Below are 22,796 nucleotides of genomic sequence, written 5' to 3'. Positions count from 1 at the left end.
AGTATATTTTTATATTGGAAAAAATAATTATCAATTAATATCAAAATTAGTACTCTTGTCATTGGACAAGTGTGATACTACTATGCATTGGTTTCGATTCAATTACCAACTTTATACGTCGACAATAATTTCAAAGATCAAATCTTAAATCAACCGAGGTAGGAGGGATCAATTGACTCTCAATCCTACCTAAATCCATATCGTCCATTAATCATTATGTTAGTACCAATTTTCTAAAAAAACTAAGTCAAGACAATATTTCAATGAATCAACATAATTTCATAATGTCCAAGAGATCCGTCATAAACCCATTCATATGGTTCTTTGTCAAAATCTAATTTTTAATTGTGGCATTAAATTATGAGTTTTTGGCTTTTTAAACCAAAATCTTTATCCGAATTCCGGTTTTTCCCATGAACTGTGAGATTTGTTTTTAAAACCACGAGCTTTCATTTCGTTAGGATTTTCCCAACCCGGCCCGAATAGCACATTTCCGACCCGAATAGCATAATTCAAAATGTTAAAGTTGTGTTTTGTTTATTCAAAAGTTGTCATTTGTTATGTAATAATTGTAATTGTATGTATTATTGTGCCAAATAGGATCCAAGTAATCAATTTAGTGACAAATATGATTAAAATTGAGATGTAGACAACCCGGGTTTCGTCGTTGACCCGCCTGGGAAAAATCCTAACGAAATGAAAGTTCGTGGTTTTAAAAACAAATCTCATAGTTCATGGGATAAACCGGAATTCGGGGAAAAAGTTTTGGTTTAAAAAGCCAAAAACCCTTAAATTATTAAGTATGTATTTATATTACATCATCCGTCTTTTAAATATATGAGCTATTTTTTTAGTTGGTCTTTTAAAATTATAATAACTTTTTTTTATTTATAAATCATTTTTTATTAATTTTTATTTCTAGTTCTCTTATTTCATTATTGTACATTAAAATCCATATTTTATTCATATTTTTATTTTTAATAAAAGAAAAATTGAGTCAATACTTTTCTGAGTAATGAATGAATAGATACATCGTAGGTGAAGAAAACAACAATCTAGATTTCACAAAATCAGCTCATAATCAATCTGTAGCAGAGCTAGAGAGAGATCGGTGGATGGTGTTGCACTCACAATGGGTGTGGCGGGCTCCAAGTTAGAGAAGGCTTTGGGCGACCATTTTCCCGAAGGGGAAAGGTATTTCGGTTTGGAGAATTTCGGCAACACTTGCTATTGTAACAGCGTTTTGCAGGTCTCTAATCATCCATCTCTCTCGATTTTATCGATTATGTTTGATTTGTGAGGATGTTTTTTGTTCTGAGGGATTCTTAATTTCTATGTGGGTTTAGGTTTTTTGAATTTGGCTGATTGTGCTTAAGAGGGTTTTTTTTTGTTAGTATTTGGGATTAGAAGTGATGAAGGGGGAAATTCGACAGTTTGATTGCATAATTTGCATTGACTAAGGTTGATCACTTGATTATGGATTGGGTTTGTTGGTTTGGTTTATGAGATTTATTGAGGTATCAATTTTTAGTTGATTTGTGTTGGGAAGAGGTTATGGTGTGCTTGTTCTTCAGTTTCTTGGTGGTGTTAAACAGAATAACTTCGGATGGGATGTCTATTACACTGAATAATTCGAGATGGGGTGTTTTTGTGCTTCATCTTTTGTATATATGATAAGCATCCTGTGCTAATTGTACGTGTGGAATAGGTCGGGTGGTTTTCAGGTTGTTGCATATCTTTGAGGTCGTAGATATCTATGATTTTGCTTATGTAAATTGAAGTGATATAGAAACAAAATCTTCCTTCCTAGGATAATCAGTAAGAGAAAGCAGATTCAATTGTTCATGTATGTTGTGTGACTGTGTGGTGTGCTACAAGAGTCTGTCACATGATCTGAGAGACTCGTTTGTTTTTCTAATTTTCCCTGATTTGTTCTGTTTCTCAGGCTCTCTACTTTTGTGTACCATTTCGTGAACAATTATTGGAGTATTATTCTAACAACAAAAGCCAAGGCGAAGCAGAGGAAAACCTTTTAACTTGTCTCGCGGAACTTTTTTCACAGGTAGTGGATGTGAGAATTGCTACAGTTCGAATTTGGTATCTTTTGAAGTTTGAACCTTGATAGTACCTAGAACTGTTACAGTTTGTGCTAACGTACTGCATGAGGGGAAAATTCACTCCTGTTAGAATAATCCATTAATTGGAATAGTAATTATCATGGTTCCTAGTGAAATTAAGAACCTACTCCTACTTCATGATAATTTTAGAACCCTGTTTCATCCGTTAACAGTAATCGTAACACTTAGCCTTCAAAATTACATTATGGGTTATTTTGTTGGGTGGGGTGGGATGGGGGTTATCATTGAGTTGGGACTGACAAATTTATTTGACATTTTTATGCAGATAAACTCTCAGAAGAAGAAAACAGGTGTGATAGCTCCAAAACGCTTTGTGCAGAGGCTTAGAAAAGAAAATGATGTTTTCCGAGGATACATGCACCAGGTATGTACCTATAAATTTGGTAGTTCCATGTGTAGATAGACCGTAGACGTAGTGAACAACAATAAAGGGCCTGCATAAGTGCATATTTAGATGATTCTGTATGTAGTCATAAATGATTTGATCAAAGATCTTCTGTCGTTTTTTATTGTGTTTTCAGTAGTTTGCGGTTGCCCCCATGCACTTTCAGACTTTAAGTTAAGTACAAAACGAGAAATATTGTCAGCTATTTATGTCATTTAGAGAATCTTAGTCTCTCTCACTTGTTCTTTTTATCAAAGACAAGAATTTTATTTTTTTGCTTATCAGGTTATGTGGATTTTTAAAAAAAATTCAATTAAAAAAAAAAATTATTTTAATCACCAGTGTCTTCATCCATAAGTTGCTTGTTCTGATAGCTGGGTTGAATTTTTATGTTGATCAGATTGTCTTTACAAAAATACTTACTACTTTTTTAAGAGCATTGGTTTATTGAAATGTCTCTTAGATCTTTCTGTTATTACAGCTTGATACAACTGAGAAGTTGTAGCTTATCATGTATTATATGGTATGGCTAAGCAAAAAGGGTTCTTGGTTATGCATCTTTCGTTGTAGATAACTAGATATGTTTACATTAAGTGATATTCTACTATCCTGTCATGCAGGATGCTCATGAATTTCTGAACTTCTTGCTAAACCAACTTGTTGACATACTGGAGAAAGAGAGTCCCAAACCTACAATTGAGAATGTTTCAAATGGGCCAAGTAACGGTCATGTTAATGGTGTTAAGCAGGAACCTCCAGCTACATGGGTCCACAAAAATTTCCAGGTAAAGCCAATGTATATCTCTTATGTCTCCCAAACTTAATTCGTTGCTCACATGTCTACCTCCACTTTGTCATTTTTATGCCACTGTTTTCATTGAATACATGTTTTTCTTATCGTTGCTCTGATTGACTTTGAATGAAATGCAGGGCATTCTCACGAATGAGACAAGGTGTTTAAGATGTGAGACAGTTACTGCTAGGGACGAGACATTCTTAGATTTAAGCCTTGATATTGAACAGAACAGTTCGATTACAAGCTGCCTCAAGAACTTCAGTTCTACAGAGACCCTCAATGCCGAAGATAAATTCTTCTGTGACAAATGCTGCAGGTTGGTGGGCTTGATTACGCTATAACTACACATTCACGATGAATAAAGTTAATTCGCTTATCTTATCTAACCACAGTTTGCAAGAAGCCCAGAAAAGGATGAAGATAAAGAAATCACCCCGTATCCTAGTGATTCATCTCAAACGATTCAAGTACATGGAGCAGCTAAACAGACACAAGAAGCTATCCTATCGGGTCGTGTTTCCCCTGGAGCTGAAACTCAGCACCACGTTAGATGCTGGCGACTCCGTGTACTCGCTGTTTGCTGTGGTAGTTCACGTAGGAACAGGGCCGAACCACGGGCATTATGTGAGTCTTGTAAAAAGCCATAATCACTGGCTGTTCTTTGATGATGAGAATGTGGAGATGATTGATGAGTCGGCCATCCAGACGTTTTTCGGGTCCGCCCAAGAATACTCGAGCAACACGGACCATGGGTACATTCTGTTCTATGAAAGCCTCAGTGGTGATAACAAGTCACTCTGACCTTACTCTGTGTGGCTACCTCTGTTTTGCCATAGCATGATGTCGGCACCTACCTGCAAGGCTTGGTCTTTGTACAGGAAAACTCAGCCTCACAAGTCTAGAATAGTGATATGAAGTGTACTTTGTAACTTCGACCTCAATATTTTGCTACCAACTTGATGTTTTTGGGCAATCCTCTCTCTATTTTCATTTTTCCTTTCTATGTTGTACAATATTCTTGAGGTTATAATGGCTCATTTTTCTGGAGTTTTAACATCTTTTTTTGGCTAAATTGTGGTTAAATTTTACTTTGCCTCGCAATTTTTAAAATTAGTTGGAAAAAATCTTGAATCTTGGATTTGTTTGCAACTATTTCATTATACAAAGAATCTGGGATCCACATTATATGTTCCTAAAGACCACGTAATGCTTAATTCTCCCTAAATTCAATTACATGAGACTATTTAGAAATTCGTTATGATTAATTGTTCGTTTTGGAAGTTATGGGTAGATCTGCCCAAGGTTTACCGAATCGGCGGTTAAAACCGAAATCGTCGGTTTTTTAACCGTGGTTCAGTTCAGATTTAAAAAATTTTGAACCGAAACCGTGTCGGAATCGCTGCATCTGGGCAGTTCCAAGTCAGAACCACGAAAAACTACTGGAAAACCGTGAAATCAAGCTGGAACCGCAAAAAAAGGCGGATAGGAACCGTGAAAAATCGTAAAAAAAATTGCCGAAAAACCGCCGGTTCGAAAAACTGTAATAATGATGTATCACGTTCACGTCATACTCAATTCCTAAAGTCCCCGTAATGCTCAATTCTCCCTAAATTCAATTACTTGACACTATTTAGATATTCGTTATGATTAATTGTTCATTTTGAAAGTTACGAGACATACCAAAATTTGACCAAACTTTATCGAATTTTTTTTGTATATTTCCCCAAAATGACATGCTTCGTGGGTGTTAGAAAAAAACAATCTTGATTTCAGAAAATCAGCTCCTCAAAAAACCCAAATACAAAAGGGGATTCAATAACAATCAATCCGTAGCAGAGAGAGTAGAGAGACAGAGAGAGGGATAGAGGAGTTCTGGTATATGGTGGATGGTGTCACACTCACAATGGGTGTGGCGGGCTCCAAGTTAGAGAAGGCTTTGGGCGACCATTTTCCCGAAGGGGAAAGATATTTCGGTTTGGAGAATTTCGGCAATACTTGCTATTGTAACAGTGTTTTGCAGGTCGTTATCTTTAATTCTCTACCTCTGTCGATTTTATCGATTATGTTTGATTCGTGAGGACTTTTTTTGTTTTATTCAGTTGAGGGATTCTTAGTTTCTATGTGAGTTTAGGTTTTTGAATTTGGCTGATTGTGCTAAAGAGGGCTTTTTTTTGTTATTTGGATTAACAGTGATGAAGGGAGAAATTCGACTGTTTGATTGCATAATTTGCATTGACTAAGGTTGATCATTTGATTATTTGGGTAAATTCAGATCGGTCTGGTTTAAGTGGTGGCTGGATATAGAGACTAACTCATGTATTGGTTTTGTTGGTTGGTTTAGGAGATTTGTGGATGTGTCAATTTTTAGTTGATTTGTGTTTGGTAGAGGTTATGGTGTGCTTGTTATTCAGTTTCTTGGTGGTTTTAAACAGAGTAACGGTTGATGGGATTTTTATTACAGTGAATAGCTCGAGATGAGATGTCGTTGGGTTCGATTTTTTGTATATATGATAAGCATCTTGTGCGCAGTGTGGTGTGTATGGAGGAGGTGGGTCGGGTGGTTTTCAGGTTGTTGCATATTTATGAGAGGTTGTAAATATCTACGGTTTAGCTTATGTCAAATGAAGCGATGTGATGTAGAAACAAAATCTTCATATAGTCAATAAGAGAAAGTAGATGCAATTGTTAAAGCATGTTGTGTGGTATTCTACAAGAGTCTTTCACATGTTCCGAGAGACTTTTTTTGTTTGCTTTTCCCTGATTTGTTTTGTTTCTCAGGCTCTCTACTTTTGCGTACCATTTCGTGAACAATTATTGGAGTATTATTCCAGCAACAAAAGCCAAGGCGAAGCAGAGGAAAACCTTTTAACTTGTCTCGCGGAACTTTTTTCACAGGTAGTGGATGTGAGAATTGCAACAGTTCATATTTGGTATCTTTTGAACCTTGGTATTACCTAGAACTGTTACCGTTTGTGCTAAAGTACTGCATGGGGGAAAAATTTGCTCCTGTTAAAATAATCCATTAATTAGAACATAATAATCGTGGTTCCTAGTGGAATTAAGAAACGTACTCTTACTTCATCGTATTTTTAGATAATTGAGTTGGGACTGACAAATTTATTTCACGTTTTCTGTGCAGATAAACTCTCAGAAGAAGAAAACAGGTGTGATAGCTCCAAAACGCTTTGTGCAGAGGCTCAGAAAAGAAAATGATGTTTTCCGAGGATACATGCACCAGGTAATGTACTATTGTATAGATAGTCGTAGTGAACAACAATAAAGAGGCTGCATATTTATGTATGATGATAGAATATGTTTTCCCCATAGGGACAATTCTGTATGTAGTCAGTAAATGATTTGATCAAAATCGTTGGTCGTTTTTAATACTATGTGTTTTCAGTAGTTTGCGGTTGTCCCCAGGCTCTTTCAGACTTTAAGTTAAGTAAAGCAAGAAATTATGGTCAGCTATGTCATTTGGAAAATCTTAGTCTCTCTCACTTGTTCTTTTTATCGAAGGACAGAGGCAAGAATTTTATTGTTTTTCTTATCAGGTTATGTTGATTTCTTTAAGTTTTTCAATTTTTCAAAAAAATTTTATTCTTCACCAACGACTTCGTCCATAAGTTGCTTATTCTGATGGCTGATTGGCTGGGTGTTCAATTTTTATATCAGTCAGATTGTCTTTTGAAAAGCACTTACTTTTATAAAAGCCTTGGTTTATTGAAATGTCTCTTAGGTCTTTCTGGTTATTACAGCATGCAACGAGTGAGATGTTGTAGCTTATCATTTATTATATGGTATGGCTTATACATAAAGGGTTCTTGATTATGCATCTTTCATTGTAAATATATTTACATTAAGTGATATTCAACTATCCTATCATGCAGGATGCTCATGAATTTCTGAACTTCTTGCTAAACCAACTTGTTGACATACTCGAGAAAGAGTGTCTCAAACCTACAACTGAGACTGTTTCAAATGGGCCGAGTAACGGTCATGTCAATGGGGTTAAGCAGGAACCTGCAGCTACTTGGGTCCACAAAAATTTTCAGGTAAAGCCAATGGGTATCTTACGTCTTCCAAACTTAATTCGTTACTCACATGTCTAGCTGCACTTTGTCATTTTTCTGTTTTCGCCTAATCCGTGTTTTTCTTATCGTTGTTCTGATTGGCTTTGAATAAAATGCAGGGTATTCTCACGAATGAGACGAGGTGTTTAAGGTGTGAGACAGTTACTGCAAGGGATGAGACATTCTTAGATTTAAGCCTTGATATTGAACAGAACAGTTCGATTACAAGCTGCCTCAAGAACTTCAGCTCTACAGAGACCCTCAATGCCGAAGATAAATTCTTCTGCGACAAATGCTGCAGGTGGGTGGCCTTGTTTACGTTACAACTACACATTCACATTCACGATGAAGAAGGTTAATTCGTTTATCTTTATCTAATCACAGTTTGCAAGAAGCCCAGAAAAGGATGAAGATAAAGAAATCACCTCGCATCTTGGTGATTCATCTCAAGCGATTCAAGTACATGGAACAGCTAAACAGACACAAGAAGTTATCCTACCGGGTCGTGTTCCCCATAGAGCTGAAACTCAGCACCACATTAGATGCTGGCGACTCCGTATACTCTCTGTTTGCTGTGGTGGTTCACGTAGGAACGGGGCCGAACCACGGGCATTATGTGAGTCTTGTAAAAAGTCACAATCACTGGCTGTTCTTTGATGATGAGAATGCGGAGATGATTGATGAGTCGGCCATCCAGACGTTTTTCGGGTCCGCCCAGGAATACTCGAGCAACACGGACCATGGGTACATTCTGTTCTACGAAAGCCTCAGTGGCGACGACAAGTCACTCTAACCTTACCTTGTGTTGCTACCTCTGTCTTGCCATGGCATGATGTTGGCACCTGCAAGGCTTGTTTTTTGTACATGAATAACTCAGCCTCACAAGTCTAGAATAGTAAAATACTCCACTTTGTAACTTTTACTTTAATATTTTGCTACCAACTGATGTTTTTGGGCAATCCTCTCTCTGTTTTATTTTTCTTTTTTGTACAATAGTCTTGACTCTTGATGTTATATTGGCCTCATTTTCATGAGTTTAGCAACTTTTATAGGGAAATTGTGGTTGTATTCTAGTTCCCGCAACTTTAAAAATCAGCTACGAAAATAATGAAGTTTGGATTTGTTTGAAATTATCTCACGGCAAAATTTTGTGGCAATATTATGTCCGAGAACATACGTGGATGTACTGTTGGTGTTGGTAAGTTAAAATGTCGTCCATTCATATAAAAAAATGATGTCGTTTGGTTGAAAACCTCAATAAGTACTCCATATTACATGCAGGCGGCCAAAAGATTTCAGTATGAGATAATTGTGAACAAATTTGTAGTTTTTCCGGCTTATTTTTAAAGTTATAGTACATATCAGAATTTGGCTAAAATTTATGATTTTTCCGACTTATTGTCTTATTTTATTTTTCATATTTTGGATGTTGAAAGTGGTGAATAAGCAATACTCTTAACTACTCCACTTAATTTGAATGTTATTTTATAATACTACAACCACTTGAAGATTAATGTGAATATTTGGATTTCGGTGCAATTTATTTGCTAAGCTGCAAATTACTCGGATTTTGAAGAAAAAATATGAATCTTATTAGGAGAAATAATCTTATTATGACTTAATGTGCATAGTGTTAGCTAAATAAATTGAATTTAGTTTTACGAGTCCAATAATATATGAATTGATGTCAGAATAGATAAATACCATATCATAAACAAACACAAATCTTTTATCATAATCGTTACCCAAGAACAGATTTTATGGCAATCATGGATATAATAAATGCATTAACCAATGTAATAGAATTAATTTAATATACAATGCTAGATACACGGTTCACCTACCATTATTTATTCACGTGATGGTCGCCTCTAGCTACCTCACAACTTTAGTTATCTTTATTTATTTATTTTTTTATCTTTATCAATCTTGTTACATTGTCATTTATTTACATTTTTTATGCAAATCATTATTCAAAATCTCGTAGTAATTAAATATAAAAAATTATAATCTCAAAAATTCATAGTAATATCTTGAATATACTACTCCCGCCGCCTTATTTTGACTAACATGGATTTTAAAAAATGTAATGAAAAGTAAGTTGAAAAAGTTAACAGAAGAGTCTTACTTTTATATATTAGTTTTATAATAAAATGTGAGTATGAATGAGTTAGTGGAATATGAAGTCCACTAAACTGAAATGAGACAAATTTTGTGAGACAGACGAAAATAGACAAACTTTCATGGCCAGAGGGAGTATAACCCATGCTACTCTAATTTACTAGTACTCCCTGTGAATATGAGTCTCATTTTTCTATTTTAGTCCGTCCGTGAATAGAAGTTCCGGTTCACTTTTTACATAAATGGTAGTAATAGAGTGTGAGACTCCTATTTCACTAACTTTTTTCATCCACTTTTATTATCATTTCTTAAATCCGTGTCAAAAAATGAGGCTTCTAACGACGGAGTATCGATCATAATTAATTTTGAGTAGGTATGGCCTATGGGGCAATAATGTGCACATTTTTGAAATTAATGAGAAGGCAAAGTCTGAGTCACAGTTGATTAAAAATTTAATGCACCAAGATGGAAAACGTGCTTATCTCGGAAAACGGATTACGCCCCACGTGCTTCACTCCTTCTCTCTCTCATTAGCCACAGAAGAAGAAGAAGGAGGATCGGCCGATCAACTCTCATCAACACACACACACACACACATACTTCCACGTATCCTCTGAATCGAGGAGGAATCGGAGATGGAGTCAACAATGCTCTCAATCAGCGCTTCCACGGCGTCGATTTTGCTCCTCTCCAAGTCTCGCAATCCCCATTCTACCCCGCTCGTTGCTCACCTCCACCGCCGATTCTCCTCCACTCTCCCCGTGCAGCTCGCTCACCTCCAGCTCAGGCGCTGCGCCGACGCCTCCGCCCGATCCGCGGTGCTGCGCCCGAACCGGTCGCAGTTCTCCGCTAGGTATTCGGCGTCGAGTGCGTCCGGCGGCGGCGGATTTGGCGGAGGCGGCGCCGGAGGCGGAGGTGGAGGCGGAGGCGATGGATCGCCGGAGAGTGGCGATGCTAAGCCTGGCGCTGTGGCTGCTGGAGCGGCCGATGTTGCTGCTTTGAGTTCGGATGTTATTATTCTGGATGTTGGAGTGAGCACTTGCCTCTATTTGCTTTTTTTAACACTGTTTTTTGCTTTGCGGTCCTTTTTTGGAGCTCTGCTGGTTCAATTAAGTTTGTTTTTGGATGATACTGCTGATGATTTCTGCAAATTTTTGCTTCTTCATCTTTGTTTTTTTTGATTAATTGTTTCACTGTTTCTGTAGATTTTTTTCTGTATATATCTGCAATGCAAGGCCGTGAGCCTGCAGTAGCTCAAATTACTCGAAGTTTTTTCCAGAATGGATTGGATTTTGATGTTTGTAACTTACTAAATGAATGGTTTATCTGTGTATGATTGATTGTAGGTTAAATCTCTCCAAGCTGAGTTTATGATGACTGTTCTTATTCTTATGATTATTTCCTAAATTTGTATGTGATTTATCTCATGTTTAGATTATTAACTTCCTTGGTATTGCAGGGGATGACATGTGGAGGATGTGCGGCGAAAGTGAGGAGAATTTTAGAAAATCAAGTAAGCATCTGATCGTTCATATGTTTCAACCAAATGTCTGCTGATTTCTGTTCTTTCTCTTGTATTGCATTTTTCATCTTTCTTTTACCTTCATATGAATATCGGAGAAGACCATAAGTCATTATGCTTGATATTTTGAGGCTCATTTGGTGCATATTTCTCTTGTCCGAATGGTCTGCTTGTGGTATATAGGTTCCAATTTTGATACTTTCTGTTAGCTGTGTAGTTGATACTTTAAATTTGGTGTAATTACTCTAGAATAGTCTGGATTTGTGGGAGAAAGATTGTTGAACTTGTGTTGTGGAAGGCTCATGGATTGAAGTAACTATTGTCATGCTTTTAGGTGAAGTTTTGCTGGATATTTTGTTCTTAAAACAGTAGATCTAATTGCAATACTCTCAAAATGATGAACAGCCACAGGTTTCTTCAGCTAGTGTAAACCTGACGACAGAGACAGCAATTGTATGGCCTGTTTCTGAAGCCAAGGCAGGACCAAACTGGAAAAAGGAAATCGGAGAAGCTCTTGCAAAGCATTTAAGCAGCTGTGGTTTCACATCAAACCTCAGAGGTCTGCATTTAGTATCTTTGATTTGGATGTTTCATTTAAGTTGCTGTTTGCTGTGCTGCTTATGCTCTTGCACTTTTCACTGGATAACTTTCATGAGAAAGTGTGGTCTTGTTTGTGCTAATGCTGAAATAGGGATTTCTATTTGCTATTTATCTAGAAAAAGTGGTATATGTGGGTTCAATTTGATCCATTCATATATAAGACAAGGGTGCGATAGTACTTAGCACTACAGGTTTTCTTTCCATCTCCACTCTCCAACTATCCACAGATAAATATCTGAATTTATTCTTGACCATATGAGAATTAGGTGAATGTTTGAGAATTACAAGAATCCTTGCATCCAATACTCTAATGTCATGCTTATTCTAGCTATACCATGAGATGGGTGAGACACTGCAAATGACACCTCTGTGGTTCTTTCTTTTGGCCAAATTGATTCTCTTTGTAGTTTGTACTTGGTCCGATGTGAGGGTAGTTATTGGATACTTAGTGAAGGATCCAATGTGAGATTAGTTATCAGATTTTTCTACATACACGATCCAGTGTGAAGGCAGAGCTAGTAACTGATTTTGCCATGTGGAGAAACTGACAGTCAAAGATTTTTTTTGTGCCTTGTTATGGTGATTCAAAATGGGTTCTGGTTTTGAAATTAAAATTCTACTTAATTATGTTACTTGATCTACTTTCATGATTTCACCATTAGCATTCTGAAAGAGAATTTAACTGTAGGTCAATCACCCATTTCTTTCATGCTAAAACGCGTAAATACCACGTGACAATAATTACCTGTCCACTGAGCCTCTCGTCTAGTTTTCAAATAGTAAGAATTAACACTGTCATGCATGTGGCCTTATGACTTACATAGCTTTATGGGAAATTGGCAGATCAGGGAGCTATTGAAGGGGATATTCAGTTGTAGGGGGTGCAATGGATTCTTGTAACAACCATCATTCTGCATTCATGGTATGTCCCGGATCTATTCATATTTGAGAGTTTCTTTATGGTCTAGTTTGGCCCTCTTTACCCAACTAAAGAAAATGTCAGCCTCAGGACATTCTAATGACATAGTTTTTTCATCTTAGGTGTCTCTCTTCAGCTACTAGTGATGGATTTGTTGAAGGCAGGCGTATCTATCCCATCAAGCAGATTAACTAATACTACCAAGTCTTCACTAGATATAAGTGGATAAGTGGACATTTAATTATTTTCTTTAGGGATTAATGTATTAGCTTTTGTAAGAGGGGACTGTTAGAATATTTTCCTGAGGGATTAATGTAATAGCTTTTGTAAGAGGAGACTGTTAGAACATACAACAATTTTGTTAATGTTTAAGCTTTGTCTAGATGGAGGAGGAAAGGATGGGAGATGGAGTGCAATAGGTTTTGGGTGGACAATGTACTTGTTCTTTGTTCTGATTTATCAATTATCTTTGTTTATTTAAAAGAAAAACTGAGTTACTTTCTATCCAATACATAAACAAAAAAATACAATGCATATCGGTACTCCCTTCCCCATATCTTCCTTTTTGTTGTTCTTCTGTATCCCCCCCTGCACTGCCACCCTTCTACTTCCCTCGACAATCCCTTCCCCTTCCCCTCCTGCAACCACCTTTTTCCCTTTCCCTATATTTGAAGCATATGTGGGTGTATACACATATACAAGACATGGTTCAAATAAGAACCCTTAGTTATTTGTAAGAATGGGGAATCATTTTCATCTGTTTGATCACAAAGATCCACATTAAAATTCCATTTTTCTTAGTTCAATTAATAAATTAACTACAAATGCAGTGACTTTCTACTTTTAGTGTTGTTCAAAGGGAAAAATGTCGTGCTTACAATAACTAACCCCTATACATATATGAATGTTGATAAAGACCTCTTATTATGAGAACTGCATTGGCGCTTGCACTGAACTCTACACTCAGCAAATATTGCGAATTTGCGATATAGGTTCAGTGCAAGTGACTAATAGCTGCAATACAATAGTTCTCACATTATATATTGAATTCATGAAATTTGTTGAGTGTAGAGTTTGCTGCAGTAACTCATAGGTTCAGTGCAAGCATTCTCACATTTCCCGTAAGAGGTCTTTATTTGAACTACACTCTATATGTCTATATATATGTGTGTACCGGTCCAGTGTCGGATTTGGAAAATCATTTCCCTCTGGTAAACATGTGAAAGTGTCAGACTAGGAAGAGAGAAGTTTTAAGCTTGGATTCAATAAAAATGATGCAGATCTCTAGCAAGTCCCTGAGAAAAAATCATTGAAAAGTATAATTCCTGAAATTGGCTTCGTCACAATTTATCTTTTCTGTGTGGCAATAACAATACCAATTGTACTTTGCAGATTTGAGAAGAATGAACTTCCATGAGACATTTGAGAAGAAAATGAATGAGAAGCATGCAATGTTAAAAGAAAGTGGTAAAGTTTCTTTCAGTTATTCCCTTTTGATCATCAGAAATATGGAACTGTTAATGTAAAGTTGGCAGAACATGTGAGATATGATTGAAGTCCACATTGGAATATTGCAAAAAATAGTATGTTAAAGCCCTTCATTTACGAATTTAAAATGATTTTTGCAGAATATTGACTAAAGATACACTTGGTTGAAAACATTATTTTTATTCTTTATTTTTTGTTTTGGAGATGCAAAATAGTGGATCTTTCTACAAGAATCAACCAGAAATTGTAGAGTGAGTACAGCCGAAAGATCAAAATATTAAATTCAAAAAAAGACTAAGTGAAACTAAAAATGTAAACTTTGCTCTCTATGTAAAATGGATAAAGTTAGTTCGTACATACCACCAGGACAATCTCTATGACACCTTTCTCTTGCCCCCTTCTTTCTAGCCGCCCCAAGTCCGACAAAAAGATCTGGGCAAGATCAAGGGGCACCACTGAACTCTGCTATGTCTTAAATAAACTATTAATTCAGTATTTCTAGAAAGTTTGATTACCTTGTCAGCTTATTACGCAAGCTCTTGTAAGGCCAATATGGTGGCACATCACCTAAATTGAAAATTTGCCTATTTAACAGGTCGCGGTCTTGTTGTTTCTTGGGCTCTCTGCGCTGTGTGCATCTTTGGCCATATTTCTCATTTCTTTGGAGCTAGCGCTCCATGGATCCATGCATTGCACTCGACGGGATTCCATATGTCTTTGTCTCTCTTTACCCTGCTTGTTCCCGGGCGCCAACTTATTACAGATGGTTTGAAAAGTCTACTCAGAGGGGCCCCAAATATGAATACTCTAGTTGGTCTTGGTGCTTTATCATCCTTTTCTGTCAGCACAATAGCAGCCTTAGTGCCAAAACTGGTAAAAGTTTATAAACAAAACGTCCCATGTGGGGTCATAAAGTAAAAATAAACACAAATGGCTGTCTATATTGTTGCAAATTCTAATGCGCAAAGTTAAAGTTTATGACTTATGATGCCTTTTTACGAACTTGCTAAATTCAGTGATTCAATTAATAAATTTTCTCAGTTTATCTTTTTCTTCTTAGTATTTTATCTTTTTCTCTAATCTTTATGTTTCATCCCTTACTTAGAAGCATTTTCATGTGTAAGTATGGATTTTAATTGTTTCAGTCTGTATTAAACGAAATTTATTTTGGCATAGGGATGGAAGACATTTTTTGAAGAGCCAATTATGTTGATAGCATTCGTCCTACTTGGAAGAAATCTTGAACAGCGAGCTAAGATAAAAGCAACAAGTGATATGACCAGCCTTCTTAGTATTATACCATCTAAAGCTCGTCTTGTGATTAATGGTGATGAAGAAGAGTCCATCTCAACTGTTGAAGTACCTTCTAACAGTCTTTCCGTGGGAGATCATATTGTTGTCTTGCCTGGTGTAAGCCTTCTACTTTTTAAACTACATTGCATTGACCTGCTTAAGCATCAAAACAAACTATACAAAAAAGAAGGAAAATACATTAAGTTGCTTCATGAGGCTGATGAAATTTTAATATTATTTAGAAAATAAGAACTTCTGTGATCATCTTCTTACGGAACAATCATTATCATATGGGTACTGCACCAAGAAAATGAGGACATTTTCATCACGTATTCTCTTGCATTTTGATTTCACACGTTTCCATCCATGTAGGATCGCATACCAGCTGATGGAATTGTTACAGCAGGCAGAAGCAGTGTTGATGAGTCGAGCTTTACTGGGGAACCTCTTCCTGTCACTAAATTACCTGGGGTAATGATATTGCCAACTTTTATTATTATTATTATTATTATTATTATTATTATTACTATTATTATTATTATTATTATTATTATTATTGTTGTTGTTGTTGTTGTTGTTGTTGTTTTTGTGTATTGTTATTTTCTACAGAGATGCTGCTAGTGTTTACTGTGGTAGCCTTTGTAACTATGCTTGGTGTTGAGACCCCTATTTCTTGTCGGATAATTCCCCTCTTATAAGGCCTTTTAAGGGGGTGAGTTGCCCATTTCTACAGTTGGCATGAAAGGGCATCTGGTTAAAGAAATAAAATTTTCTAATATATAGGATGTTCTTTCTTGCCAACAAATTTGGCAGTGATAAAATAATTGTGGAGTTCACTTTCTTCAAATAAATAAATTATTTCTTGTTTCGTTCCTAATTTTCCTTCTTGTTAAGTTGGTAATTTTTATCCACAAATCACATAACTTTGTTGAGCGCAGAAACCTCTCTCCAAACAAGCTTACCCCTACAGACTTTTGAATTAAACTGGAAGTTCTGTTGTGCCCTTTTCCTTTTATGCACCATTTATTTCCAGGATCCCACAGTAGGGGAAAAGTAAATGTGGATAAAGAGGGGCTGCCAGTCTCAGTTTTGTCGAATAATGTCATCTTTCTGTTATAGGCCGACGTTGCAGCTGGAAGCATAAACCTAAATGGAAAAATTACCATTGAGGTTCGCAGGCCAGGTGGTGAAACTGCAATTGGAGATATTTTCCGATTGGTCGAAGAAGCACAGACCCGAGAAGCTCCTGTACAACGGTTGGCTGACAAGGTCCATAACCGTAATTTTTTCATACTCCCATTTGTTATGATGTTTACACCTGATATCTCTATATCCTCATGCATGAGTAGAATATGCTTTTTTGCTGGAAAGTCCAGTCACAGTCCGCTAACTCTGCCATCTTAAATCCAGGTTGCTGGACATTTTAGTTACGGAGTAATGGCGCTTTCTGCTGCCACATTTATGTTCTGGAATCTTTTTGGTTCACGAATTCTTCCAGCAGCTATTCACCAAGGAAATACCATGTCATTAGCATTGCAGCTCTCATGTAGTGTTTTGGTATGCTTTTTTTGTATCTCACATCTCAGTCCAGTATAAAATGTGAAAAATGGAATATAATGATAGCAGAGAGTTGGAGAGAAGGAAACAGATCTACAAGCTCTTTTCTTTTCTAAAATTATCCTTTTGTTTCACTTAAATCCAATCTTCTTCAACAACTATTCACTTTGTTCCACTTAAATCCGATCTTCTTCAACAATTATTCACTTTCTATTCTATTGGTGGAAATCTTCTGATTTGCTGTATCAGAGTTATTTTACTTGAATTGTGAATATGGATGGTTTCCTTTTCATTATTGGGAAAAAAATGACTGGATTGTTGAAATGATATAAGAACTCTTTAGAAGAAGTCTATGGGATAATATGGTGTTGGTCCATATTTTCATTTTTGTTTTAAGAATCACACTAGGTATACTAGTACATGGTATTCACTGTTTGATCTAACCTTGTAACAAAAAATATTGAAATCATCAGACTTTGCACCTTTTACAGTGAGGTCCCTGAAAAAGATAAAAACCAAGTAACCTTTGGAACTTGAAATCACATTCAAAACCCTGGTCATTTTTCATGATTCTGTGGATTCCTGTAATATCCATCTATCTTGTTTTGATTATCTGTTTAGTGTTTAGCCGTTTACATAATGAAGTCACTATAATGATCTCACTCTCCCTGTTGACTGCATACAGGTTGTGGCATGTCCTTGTGCTCTTGGGTTAGCAACACCTACAGCAGTTCTGGTAATATTTATATATGGGATTTGGTTTCAGTATTTTCTTACATGGTTCGGATAGAGCCTTAACTTTGGTCTACTTTTGTTTAACTATTACTCCACAATTCAGGTTGGAACATCACTGGGTGCTACAAAAGGGCTACTTTTGCGTGGTGGAAGTATCTTAGAAAGATTTTCATCTGTTAACACAATTGTATTTGATAAAACAGGGACGTTAACAATTGGAAGGCCTGTTGTGAAAAAAGTAGTGACACAAGGCTCTCAGGCCGATAAACCTCCAGAGTGAGTACAGACTTTGCAATGTCATTTTGTTATATTGGTCAAGAATGTTTCTGCGATATGCTGTTGGCATTTAATTTCCTTGATATTTACCTGAACTCAGTTTATTTTATAACATAGTTGTCTCATAATGTTTTGCATAGATTCTTGGTATTGTATATTTTCGAAGCCCCATTAGAAAAGCGAAGTCCCACTCGAGATATATGACCTCTTTTTACTGCAAATCTGTCTGTTGATACAGTATTTTATGCACTCTTGGTTAGTAGTCATGAAACTTGAGTAGTTAAGAAAAGGTAAGGACTACCAAGTGTGACTAAAGATCATGTAGGCCAATCTGAGCTATTCTCTCAACTGTTGCATTTGGAAACTATATGACCTTTTTTGAGAACAAGGAAGACTTGGGATTAGGATCATGGTTCTTCAGATTGCACCATGTTCTGAGTCCCCAAAATGATAGATGTAGTGAGTGAGTTTTTGGAGCAAGAAAAGAGGCTTCTTCAGTACTTGAGAGAGATGGGAAAGGATAATTTTATACCCAATTAAGGGTATCACCAGTTTCTTGGTAATTATGCTTCTTTGCACGTTAACAGATAACATAAATCTGGAAAGTAGGCCCTTGATGCTCACTGAATGACATGTCCTCTAAAGAAGAGTAAAGGTTGGAACATAGATCACCTCTCCTTGTTGACTATGAGAAACCACTTTCAACTATTCTTGGTGTATGTTAGAGAAATGCTGACATTATTTAGTGATGTATTTTTTGTGGTTGATAGCTTGAAGTTACATTTTCATCCTAGCTTTTTTTCCCTTTCAGTTATTATGATATTAGTAATTCCAAATTTTTTATGGCCTTCAAATGATATTTTGCATGGTTCAATGCAGGTTAAATTCTGCTTCAAATTATAACTGGTCTGAAGTAGACATTCTGAAGTTGGCAGCTGGAGTCGAATCAAGTACAATACATCCAATTGGAAAAGCAATTGTTGAGGCTGCAAAGGCTCGGAACTGTCTGAATGTAAAGGTATATACTCTGCCAGTTCATAAGGATAAGGAGTCTATGTGATTTGCAATATGAAGTTCTAACTGTATTGCATGCTCAGTGTTCCAGTTACAATCATACACTTCTAGTGAAGAATTTTGATTTTTTTCTTAGAAACTTCATGGCTTGCGCTATAGTGTATGATTAGAATTACTTAGTCTGGTCATAATGATACCATAGAGGCTTATGTTTCATCAGTTCTTCACTTGATCACTGAAATTATCATCACTTTGTGTAGGATGCTGAGGTAATTAATTGCTAACTTTATCTTATCAAATTGTTAAGAAACAGCTTCAGATTTAATTTACTAAGGATTGTGATGTAGGTAGCCGAAGGAACTTTTTTTGAGGAACCTGGATCTGGAGCTGTGGCAACTGTTGATATGAAAAAGGTAGCTGTTGGTACGATGGAATGGGTTCAAAGGTAACATATGTCTACAATCCTCTTTTTGAGGTAGCAAGTATGCGATACTTTGATATACTCTGTTCGGTAGTGTGTAGCACAATCTAAATATAGCTGCTGAAGACTCTTATCACCAAATCTACTAATACATATTATTTCTGACCGCAGCCCACCATTCTGATCAATAGCAATTTTATTAAGAACTGTTGGAGATACAGTTGTTCAAACTTCTTATTGACAATACAGTTGTCAATAGTCAGTTGAACTCTATAACAATGATAGTAAGTATGCAAGATGGCCTCATTTAACACACTCTTCCAGTAAAACAATTGAGTCTTCTGGAGAATTACAGAAAGTAAGACATTAAAGGAAACATCACTAGTATGTATTAGAGGCAACAAGTAATTTTGTCTGCCTAGATATTAGTTAGTCAACAAATTAAAAACTTCCTTGCACTTATAACCTTTCCGATACTCTTTTTCTAGCTTAATTTTCTCGAAGTTTATGCTTCATATATCTAAACATATGCAGGCACGGAGTAGTTGGTGATAGTCCTTTCCATGAAGCTGAAGAGTTTAGAAATCAATCAGTTGTGTATGTTGGTATAGATGGTATTCTTGCTGGAGTAATTTATGTCGAGGATCAAATCAGAGAAGATGCCAGGCATGTGATAGAATCATTGACTCAGCAAGGAATCAATACATATTTGCTTTCTGGTGACAAAAGAAGTGCTGCTGAATACGTGGCTTCTGCTGTTGGTATTCCAAGAAACAGGGTGAGGCATCTGCATGAAATACCCTTCCTACTAGCACACATACTGCCAATTTTCGGGTAGAGTGGTTAATGTCATCAGGATTCAGCAAGTTCTTGAGAATTATAAAGTTAATATCAAGTTTTATCAGTGAGATTTATCAGGTTACCATCCTTAAGTTGGAGCGTTACACTCCTTTCTCTAAGTGGATGGGGATTTAGTTACACACTACTGATTCTTTCTGTCACTGTGGGTTGTTATACGCATGTCCTGTGTAGTGTGTACTTGGACCCTGCAGAAAATATAATGCGTATTCCACTAGTGAATCAGATAGAAATCCGGAAATATTAGAACTAAGAAATCCTAAACTGAACTGTAGAAGTTTGATGTAAGGCGAACAAGACTAGGATTTGAAATTTTCCTTGAGATTGACTACTTAAGCAGAGTATTTATTTAAGAATTATGACACTATTTTGCCTAGTATAAGTTTTGCTCAGTAGTAATTCTCTTCAAGGAAAGAGATAAAGCTTTAAACAAAATGTTTTTAATTTCATTGCATATGAAATAGATGAAAGCTTTAACCAAAATGTTTTTAATTTCATTGCATATGAAATAGAGGAGTACATATCAGACTGCCAAGATATAGAAACATTGATTGCAATGCTAAGTGTAGTTTGTAATTAAATATATGGAATTTTCTTCTGTGTAGTCACATAGTTAATATACCCTTATTGATCATTACTTTCAATAAGTGACTGCATAAAGTACTGCATTAAACGGCTGGTTGATTGCAGGTTTTGTCTGGAGTCAAACCTGATGAAAAAAAGAACTTCATTAGCAGACTTCAGGAAGGCCAGAATGTTGTTGCTATGGTTGGTGATGGAATCAATGATGCAGCTGCCCTTGCATCATCTCATGTTGGAATTGCCATTGGTGGTGGTGTTGGGGCTGCTAGTGAGGTGTCCTCTATTGTCCTAATGCAGAACAGGTTGTCCCAGGTATAATGACTCATTCTTCATTTCAGAATCTTTCTGGATTATTTTCCTCTCATCTCCAAAATTTTATGCTTTACCATAGATTTTAAGTTCTCTACTAAGCTTTAGACTCATAATAAATATCTCATTGAGAAGAAGATTAACTTTTGCAGCTTAGCTGTTTGTTATGGGCCCGTAGAATGTATAGTCCAAAAATGATTTACTCTCTTCCACAATGACTTCTGAGAACAAGATTTGTGGTCCTATGTGCAAACTCCTAGGCTTGGGATTGGTAATTTATGTCTTTTAAATGAGCAAAGAACGTCACACGCTTTCACAGAGTAGCAATTGTCCATTTAGTTCAACATCACACACAACTTTTGAGGTTTAAACTGGGAGATGCCACTATGACTTCCTACTCTTACCAGAGAAAGCTTGAGTACATGCTTTACTATTGAAAATCAGAAAATTTTACATAAAACCTCTACCAAATTATCCATTATAAAGCCTGTAAAATATTCACCTATTCATGGTCTTGTTAGAAGTATAGTTAACAAACTGATTGCCAGTTATGGGAAATAAAGAGTAATTTCTGGAATAAGTTACAGGAACAGAAAATCAGTTAAGTTACCAAGTCCTGAACCCCAATTTGAAAATCTCATCTGATGGTCCCAAGAGGGCTGTCTGATACTTTCAACGTGCATATGAAGGGCTTCCTGAATTCAGATAACTTGTATCTTTGTGTGTATTCTTAATATATGGTTTTCCATGCAGTTACTTGATGCACTGGAGCTGAGTAGACTTACCATGAAAACTGTGAAGCAAAATCTTTGGTGGGCATTTGCATACAACATTGTGAGTTTTTAGCTATTCTGCAATTTATTTTCTTCAGATAAAAGTTTCTGACTTTTTATGTCCTGAAATTTAGGAAAATGTGTAGAAAAATGTGTTAAAAAGAATTGAGTACTGAAACACACCACATGGGTGAAAAGACCAAATGAGACTAATTATGGACTTTTTAGCATTAAGGATCCATAGTTTCTTTCTTGCATTTGATGATGTTCAGCTTCTTTGATTGCTCTTTTGAAATCCAGATCGTTGTTGTTTCTTTGTTCTTTTCTTTTTCGGATCCAAAGCATGCACTGCTTTAATCACATTCTCTTCTGGAAATCCCAACTAGATCATAGTTTCTTCAAGTTGGTGAGTAACACTCTCTTCATTTGTACAGGTAGGAATCCCCGTAGCAGCTGGAACGCTGCTGCCTGTGACCGGAACCATGCTATCACCTTCGATCGCAGGGGCACTTATGGGGTTGAGTTCAATTGGTGTGATGTCGAACTCATTGCTTCTCAGAATGAGGTTTAAATCGATAGGGAAAGATATATACAAGTTACCACTTTACGTCAAGCCCCCTTCAGACGCTGAGAAAACTGGGGACGGAGAAGCAAGATTGCAACACCCGTATCCAGCTGCTAGATGATATGAGATGAAGCGGTGAATGGTTTTCTAAAGGTGTGGGAAGTCAAGTGGCTGAATCTTGAATCTTGCTAGCTCTATAAAGCCAAGATTATTCATTCTTTAGGGCTGTTTACTTTTGTGGGTTAGCTTTATAGATAATAAATTAGCATAGGGTCGTTTACGTCGTGGTATTCTCGATACTTTTGATCATTTCTATCAAAGTTAACATTCATTTATCTCGTCAATCTCATAGCCCTTAAACTCTGAATTAACTC

General features: G+C 36.4%; 3 protein-coding genes across 3 annotated transcripts; all 3 read left to right on the top strand.

Annotated features, from left to right (window-relative positions):
• The first annotated feature begins 1,043 nt into the window (after positions 1-1,043).
• LOC125220106 (ubiquitin carboxyl-terminal hydrolase 3-like) lies at positions 1,044-4,375 on the top strand. The gene is made up of 6 exons (XM_048122242.1): positions 1,044-1,249; positions 1,946-2,062; positions 2,404-2,502; positions 3,144-3,308; positions 3,454-3,635; positions 3,712-4,375. The coding sequence occupies exons 1-6, from the start codon at positions 1,133-1,135 to the stop codon at positions 4,118-4,120; spliced, it is 1,089 nt and encodes a 362-aa protein (XP_047978199.1). The 5' UTR covers positions 1,044-1,132; the 3' UTR covers positions 4,121-4,375.
• A 699-nt stretch (positions 4,376-5,074) lies between these two features.
• On the top strand, positions 5,075-8,348 carry LOC125220105 (ubiquitin carboxyl-terminal hydrolase 4-like). The gene is made up of 6 exons (XM_048122241.1): positions 5,075-5,339; positions 6,098-6,214; positions 6,459-6,557; positions 7,207-7,371; positions 7,509-7,690; positions 7,774-8,348. The coding sequence occupies exons 1-6, from the start codon at positions 5,199-5,201 to the stop codon at positions 8,180-8,182; spliced, it is 1,113 nt and encodes a 370-aa protein (XP_047978198.1). The 5' UTR covers positions 5,075-5,198; the 3' UTR covers positions 8,183-8,348.
• A 1,632-nt stretch (positions 8,349-9,980) lies between these two features.
• Positions 9,981-22,757, top strand: LOC125221605 (copper-transporting ATPase PAA1, chloroplastic). The gene is made up of 17 exons (XM_048123757.1): positions 9,981-10,541; positions 10,970-11,023; positions 11,438-11,591; positions 13,944-14,018; positions 14,635-14,912; positions 15,216-15,449; positions 15,705-15,803; positions 16,452-16,601; positions 16,743-16,889; positions 17,575-17,625; positions 17,728-17,900; positions 18,780-18,918; positions 19,262-19,359; positions 19,870-20,113; positions 20,884-21,087; positions 21,838-21,918; positions 22,292-22,757. The coding sequence occupies exons 1-17, from the start codon at positions 10,146-10,148 to the stop codon at positions 22,541-22,543; spliced, it is 2,829 nt and encodes a 942-aa protein (XP_047979714.1). The 5' UTR covers positions 9,981-10,145; the 3' UTR covers positions 22,544-22,757.
• The last annotated feature ends 39 nt before the right edge of the window (positions 22,758-22,796 follow it).

The sequence above is a fragment of the Salvia hispanica genome, chromosome 4, assembly GCF_023119035.1.
Source record: "Salvia hispanica cultivar TCC Black 2014 chromosome 4, UniMelb_Shisp_WGS_1.0, whole genome shotgun sequence".
NCBI classification, from domain to species: Eukaryota; Viridiplantae; Streptophyta; class Magnoliopsida; order Lamiales; family Lamiaceae; genus Salvia; species Salvia hispanica.
The sequence above is the reverse complement of the archived record's forward strand: the minus strand, read 5'-3'. Positions and strand labels throughout refer to the sequence as shown.

Excerpts from the sequence above, each read along its gene's own strand:
- LOC125220106 (XM_048122242.1), top strand. The coding sequence starts at position 1,133 with ATGGGTGTGGCGGGCTCCAAGTTAGAGAAGGCTTTGGGCGACCATTTT. Across the intron at positions 1,250-1,945 it reads ATTGTAACAGCGTTTTGCAG|GCTCTCTACTTTTGTGTACC; the intron begins GTCTCTAATCAT and ends TCTGTTTCTCAG. Across the intron at positions 2,503-3,143 it reads TCCGAGGATACATGCACCAG|GATGCTCATGAATTTCTGAA; the intron begins GTATGTACCTAT and ends CCTGTCATGCAG.
- LOC125220105 (XM_048122241.1), top strand. The coding sequence starts at position 5,199 with ATGGTGGATGGTGTCACACTCACAATGGGTGTGGCGGGCTCCAAGTTA. Across the intron at positions 6,215-6,458 it reads TCGCGGAACTTTTTTCACAG|ATAAACTCTCAGAAGAAGAA; the intron begins GTAGTGGATGTG and ends TTTTCTGTGCAG. Across the intron at positions 7,691-7,773 it reads TTCTGCGACAAATGCTGCAG|TTTGCAAGAAGCCCAGAAAA; the intron begins GTGGGTGGCCTT and ends ATCTAATCACAG.
- LOC125221605 (XM_048123757.1), top strand. The coding sequence starts at position 10,146 with ATGGAGTCAACAATGCTCTCAATCAGCGCTTCCACGGCGTCGATTTTG. Across the intron at positions 10,542-10,969 it reads TTATTATTCTGGATGTTGGA|GGGATGACATGTGGAGGATG; the intron begins GTGAGCACTTGC and ends TTGGTATTGCAG. Across the intron at positions 16,602-16,742 it reads TACAACGGTTGGCTGACAAG|GTTGCTGGACATTTTAGTTA; the intron begins GTCCATAACCGT and ends TCTTAAATCCAG.